Here is a 6,474-nt window from a genome sequence, read left to right as displayed (position 1 = left end):
CAGGGTGGCCGCCACGCATTTCTCAAATCCATGATTCAACCCCATCACGCCTCAAAGTGCCCCTGCGAACGAGGCCCACGAACACCGTGACAGCAGATATCCAGGCACGAACGAACCAGACCTTCGGCCGTTAGGCCACCACCGCCGAGACTCACGCCGGCACTACCGGTCCATGAGTCCACCGTCGCTGGCTTTCCCCGTCATGGTATCTCAGGAAGCCAGGGTCTGGACGCCGCACGCCGCCGCGGGAAAAAAAACCTCCTCCCCTCTGCCACCATCACCGAGATTCTTACTTTTTCCTGGCCAAACTTGGCACGCACGCGAGAGGAATGCGCCTTTGTTGTGCCAGCACCCTCAAACAAACGCGCATGGAAGCCTTCCTTTCGTTCTCGCTGCTGCTGAATGTCTCTATTTTCCCAGGCGTTATTTTTTTTTTCGTGCTTTGCCACAAACCTCCCACGAGGAACGCACAATTCTCGCGCGAGCGACTCACCTCCGTCGGTCTCACCACTGGTGGTCCCGCGTAACCCGCGTTCCTCGCCATAGCTGGGCGGCGTCCCTCTGTTGTACCTCTTCTGCCCAGACGCCTCTTGGGACAATCTTTTTGCCAATCCGCTCTCGATACGTCTCCGGTCAAAGCCTCCACCCGGTTAGCTTTGCCAGATTTTGATTCAACCGCATCTCCGTACCACGGCGCCTGCGATTCAGGACTCCAGACTTGGGAGCCCGGTCATCCTCCGTGCTCACGTACGTCCCTTGCGAGTATCCCGACAAGGGAACAGCAATCAGCCGCCGTCCGTCCGCTAGCCAAACCGGACCAACCCATCACATCCCGCCAGGCTGGGTCGGGGAGGACAATGCGTGGTTTGGGTTTTCCCATCCATCCCAAGAAAGAATTGTGTATTGTGATAGCTCACATCTGTCAGCTGCAGTCAAAATTCCCGATATGTTCGACGACAACGCTAAGCCCGCTTGGACCCCTCAGCCATCAACTGGGCTGGGCTGTCTCTACCCAGGCCTCTCAGTGGCCCCAATATTGACGCATCCTTGCAGGCCAAGTCTTGCCCCTGGCAGGAGGGGAAAGTGCCGTTTTCTGTAGAGCGCCCCCAGGGTCTCTCTCTCTCTCTTGCTCTCTTGCCCCTGGCGTGTTCTGTATATGTCCGAGGCAGCAAATAGTTCGCCCACAATGCGCTGTGTCAGTGGCAGATCAAGGGATTTTCGCGATTCCGATTCTGTAGCCTGGAGGAAACCCCGCGTCCGCCATGACGGGCAAGCCGTGTTTGAGGGGCTTTCAGATCTAACGTCGTCAGCAGTTTCTGATCCCTCCTTTCGGTACCGATGGGAAACCGTGTGTTAGGCACCTCGCCCACCCTGTGGTCTACAAGCATTGCCGCGAATAGATACTCGAGATGTTGTCTTGATTACTTAGATGTGCCTCAAGGGACCCTCAAACAGGGTCCCCAAAACCGATTGAGAACTATCAGGAGAACTCCTCGGCGAGTCTCGGTTCTCACGGACGTCAGGAATGCAAGCGGACGCGTTGTTCCAACTTCCTAGGGCGGACCTCTCTGGCCCATTGCGACCCACGGCTACCAGCCTGCCATCGCGATTTTGCCAGATATCTGCCAGGTGTCGTGTTGTTTGGCGGGTCATTCTCCATCGAATCGGATTATTGAATGAGCAGAAAAGTTCGATTGCTGTCCCTGGATGTTTCGAATGCCCTCGATTGGCTGCTAACTTGTTGAACGTCCCCATGTCTCGCTGGCCCCTTTGCACATGTTATTTGGGAGAATTGGCTCGGTAGGCTTGGTCTAGTGGATGTCTGGTCGTCTTCGTTGGTGGCTAGGCTGGCGGTATCGTCCGATGCTCACGCAATATTGCTTTTAGGTCCACTGGGATGGCGTTCATGATATTCTAGAAGAGAAGGTTAGCAAGGCGAAAATCACCACAACGGAGCATACGCCCGAGAAGATGCGACAGCAGTGATGGTATAGGGCTTTTTTTGGTGTTGGATAGCTCATGAGTCCTATTCCACTGCCTCCTCATTTTGGGCCATGACCTCGTTGTCCATATCGTCCAGAACATCCTGCATCTCTTCCTCGGTGGCCTCCAAACCGTCAGAGCTCATGAGCTTTGTGTCCTTCTCCTCGGCTGCGGGTCCGTTAGCAATCAATAGTAGCAAGTCAAGGAGCTGTAGACTCACTCTTCGCCTCCACAAGGAGGTTCTCCTGAACCTCGACATTTGTCAAGACTGATCCATCTCCAATCACACATCTCTTTCCAAGAATGCACCTTGTGAGCTTGCAGTTCTTGCCAACGACAGCTCCCTCCATCAGCAAACATTGGGAGAGCTTGGCGCCCTCGTTGAGTTGGCAGCCGGCGCCCACTACGGACTCCTTGATGGCAACCTTCTCCTCCACCGTGACGTTCTCGGCAACCAGACTGTCGGTCTTGGTGATGGTGGTGCGACCCTTGACGCCCTCGGGGTATGCCACCTTCCTGGCGTGTGCAAAAGGAGAAGCCGCATCGATGCCGGCCTCTTCCACCGATGGCAGCTTCGCAAGCTGCAAAGAGACATTCAGGAGGAGTTGAGCGGTGTCGACGCGACGGATCAACGGAGCGTCCGCATCTGATGGGTGTACGTAGGCGATGATGGGGGGCACAGTGAGTTTCTCATGAGAGTTTTGGGAGGTCTCGGTGTTCTTGTTGTCCTCCGCACTGGTAGTGGTACGAAACTCCTCAGGGTCGTCGTCTTGTGGTGACGTTGTGCTCTCCTGGATGGAGTCCTCGTCATCACTCTCATCGTCTTTGCGTAACACCTCGTCCAAGTGAAGTTTCTCGGCCAGGCCAGTCTGCCAACCGGCCTTCGCCCACCAACCAATGACGTCCTCGCCAATGTTCTCCAAGAGCTCGTTCTTCTCGACAAAGTCCATGATCCATTTCGGGAAGATGTAGAGGTGGGCGTCTCTGTGGGTAGTGAGCATCCTGATACGTGGATGGCTTCTCATGAGGCCGTGTCGAATTGGAAGTCCCTTTTTCTCCTCGGTCAGATCCTTCAAGGAATCTGTGGGCATAGAGTAAACGAGGTTAGACAGGTTGGACAGCAGAGTTCCCTTGGGCGGTGCAATGGCGGATGGAGCTGAGGGCGTGATTGCGACGAAGTCGGTCTCCTCCTTCTTCACGGCGAGGGCGGTCTTCGTCTCGTAGAAAACTCCCAAGCCACCGCTGAAAGGGCTTGTGTTGCCGTTAGAGAACTTGGGTGCGTCGAGGAGATTCGACATGCTAGCACCCTTGACCATCCATGCCTGCAGCAACTTCTCGCCGGCGATTTCGCAGATGAGGTCACATGGCAGGACGACAAAGTCCGACGTAACAAGCGTCTTGACCTCGGGAAGACGCAGGATATCCGCCGTGCCTGTGGTTTGGTCAAGGTCCTTGGGCGCAAGGATGTCTGGTCTAGGCAGGGGAAGTGCTGTCAGGTGAGGGTTGGTGTTCAGGGCGGTAGTGATGGCTTGCTCGGCAGATGCCGGGCAGATGAGAGTGATATCTAGAAGGGGTCAGCCTTGCGTGCGCAGACGAGAGGTCATGGCGGGGTAAGGCTGAGATGGTGCTCAAACCAGCAACTCACTCGTAATTCCCATACGATAGCAAAAGTCGATAGGGTACCAAACCATAGGTCGATTGGCAATTGGCAGCAACGCCTTCGGATTTTCGTCGGGGTTAGACGTGAACGTCGGGAACGAGGAGCCAGGGCCGCAGAGGACCAAGGCCTGAAGCCCTGGTGAGGGCATCGACACAGCGTGGGGCATCTTGAGATGCGATGGTGGGGTGTTTTGTTTGCGTCGGGATGTTGTCGGAGGACGTTCCGAGGATAGAAATTGGTATGTGAGAGACCCTAAAACGTGCGCTAGCACAAGAGGAGAAATTGAGTGAGGCTGCGGCTAATATTGGTGTTGTTTGAGCGGTGCATCCCAAGGCCGACTCAGTGACTCTTTTCTGATAACTGAATGCCCGCTGGAAGGAGTCATCGTCCAAAAATGCGACTCTGGACGTCGTCGGACCCACTTCCAAATCCGGCGCGTCATGGTAGGTATCTGCACGTGATTCCGGCTCAACCTCGGCCCGGAGACGGTTCCCAGCCAGGCGCCGGGCCAGTTCACGGGTGCAGCTCACATACCCCGGCAGGTCCAGTCAGGTCCGTCAGCTTCCTTGTTTTTGACCCGGCAACCAATGGCAGCCGGCAGCCACGGTCAACCTCGGGATCCCCTGGGGCCTTAGCTCCTTGTCATCCCCATCTCATCCCCCGTCCCATGTTGATGCGCCCCCCAAAAGACCAGCCACCCGAGCAGTTCGCGACCAGTGGGTGATTCCCAGCCCACCACCTCATTGCGACTTTCTGTCTTTTGACACCATCATTTTTCCGACATCAACTGCGAGCGATACCTAGACGAATTGGCGAATTTCCCGGCTCAAACTCGATTGAATCGCTTGCTCGCAAGCGCCGAATAGCTCCAGATCCGTCGTCGAATCCCACACCAATCACTCCAACCTGGGCTGGGCGCCCTGGTGCAATGGTCACGTCAAACTAAATGTCGTGGAACGATCAACATTCTCGAAGGCGCGGGGTATGGAGCCATTGGGTGCCGCTCGCTGTTACCGTCACTGTCGCGACGGTCGGCCTTGCAGCTTGGGTCTGGAGCCAGCGCAAGGATGAAGACGAGACTCCCGAGACCGACCCCCTCGCCGACCTCGACTACAATACTGCCGACTACGGCGAGAACGCAGCCTACGGATCGTCTAGAGGCCCCAAGCCACCACCTAGCAACGTTGGAACGGAGACTTACGGCACCGCTGATATTTCCCGAGATGGCGGCGCGGACGGCGGTGCGGAAACCTGGGGAGCGCGCATGTCGGGCGCATTGAGGCGCACTCCCAGTCCTCAGCAGTTCTTCGAGTCTGCCGGCAAGACGGTGACGGCGGGCGTTGCCGCGGCCGGCGCAGTTGCAGGTCGAGCACTGGCGGCCATCCGGGAGGAGGACAAGAACGCGTATGCCGACCACGAGACCTGGTCCGAGGAAGCAGACGCGCGCAAGGAGCGTTCTTCAGCACCGCGAGACCCGAACAAGCGCAGGAAGACGGTAGCCATTGTCGTTTCCGCTGACAGCCATGGCGACGATTTCGACGATGATGGATTCCACGAGCATGCCGTAAGTTACTGAACCCGTTATACCTATTGCGATTGTACAGCAGCTGACCCGCAACAGTCCATTCTGTCGCACATCCCGCGCTACACTGATTTCTCCAGCATCAAGCTCTTTGTCTTGATCTACGCCCCTGGTCTTAAGGAGACTGCGGGTGAATCTACGAGTAACCGACCGCCACCTTCGCTGAGCTCGTCCTTCTCTAACATTGAGCACCACCAAGCCCAAACTCCCAGTGATGAGCCGGCCAAGAGCCCCCTCATGAACGCGTCGTCCGCGAACCCCGTGTTCAACGCCATCTACTCTCAGGCGTTGGCATTGGTCGAGAAGGAGACTATGGTCTTACCATTCACTACAGCCAATGGCCACACCCACATCTTGCGTCACCTGCAGCCTGAGATTGTATATCTCCAGGAATCCTTGGCCGGAGACAACGGCAACATGGTCTCCAACCTGCAGACGTGGTTGCGACACGACATCATCTTGGTTGTGGGTGCGGACAACGGTCACGGTGGGCTCGCCGACAGCGAATCGGAAGCAGAGAGACCGGAGGAGAAGTGGTGGCAGCGTCCAGACCGGGTTGGCCGGGGCCGGGGCGTCGTGGTTGTTGACGGAATGCGGGTCCACGATGACTGGGCCCGCCGTGTCCAGGGACGGGAGTAAATATTGCCTCCAACGTACAAAAAAGAGGCCTTTACGCGGAATGATGGGCCGGATGATGGGAAGCGGAAGCTAGGAAGGGACCGGATTGTGTGTATTTCTTTGGTTTGGCATATACCAGGATATCATGTGACGTTATCATGAGATAGGTAATCTATTGCTGCTGCAGCGACGTACATTTTGCTGCTGCTAACACGGGACATCTCTGGAAGAAAATCGATCAGTTAAACTTGATTTGTGACATTGATTTTCAATTTATTTTACTCGCTACATTCATGTTTAATAGAAATCCATAACATCCAAGTCGGATAGCTCAAGGTTCTCCGGATTATCGGGCCGTGTGGACACCGTGCGTAGACAGTGGGTCTACATCCGGGGTTTTGCCTGAGGCTCTGGCCAAGCTGCGACCTGCCTCCAGCTCCCTCCACGCTTGCGCCCCCCGTCTCGGAGATGCGGCGGTTCGTCTTTGGAGCCTCTACCACGGAAGCCTGACTACATCCCAACCCCACACACTCGGAACTCATCGATCTGAGCTGCTGTGCATCATTTCCGCGTCTTTTCTCAATTCTTAGCTTTTATTCAATTCTTTCCAGACCGAATTTTACCACTTGCG

The 6,474-nt window shown here is 56.0% G+C and overlaps 2 protein-coding genes across 2 annotated transcripts; one reads left to right on the top strand and one right to left on the bottom strand.

Annotated features, from left to right (window-relative positions):
* Nucleotides 1-2,026: 2,026 nt before the first annotated feature.
* Nucleotides 2,027-3,809, bottom strand: CkaCkLH20_11330 (eukaryotic translation initiation factor subunit; the record flags this gene model as incomplete). Its single annotated transcript, XM_038894044.1, has 3 exons — nucleotides 2,027-2,151; nucleotides 2,204-3,547; nucleotides 3,629-3,809. 3 exons carry the CDS (start codon nucleotides 3,807-3,809, stop codon nucleotides 2,027-2,029), a joined length of 1,650 nt encoding a protein of 549 aa, XP_038740622.1.
* A 780-nt stretch (nucleotides 3,810-4,589) lies between these two features.
* Nucleotides 4,590-5,864, top strand: CkaCkLH20_11329 (uncharacterized protein; the record flags this gene model as incomplete). Its single annotated transcript, XM_038894043.1, has 2 exons — nucleotides 4,590-5,207; nucleotides 5,265-5,864. 2 exons carry the CDS (start codon nucleotides 4,590-4,592, stop codon nucleotides 5,862-5,864), a joined length of 1,218 nt encoding a protein of 405 aa, XP_038740621.1.
* Nucleotides 5,865-6,474: the final 610 nt, after the last annotated feature.

Source organism: Colletotrichum karsti, assembly GCF_011947395.1.
Source record: "Colletotrichum karsti strain CkLH20 chromosome Unknown Scaffold47, whole genome shotgun sequence".
Lineage (NCBI taxonomy): Eukaryota > Fungi > Ascomycota > Sordariomycetes > Glomerellales > Glomerellaceae > Colletotrichum > Colletotrichum karsti.
This window is presented reverse-complemented; position numbering and strand designations above follow the sequence as displayed.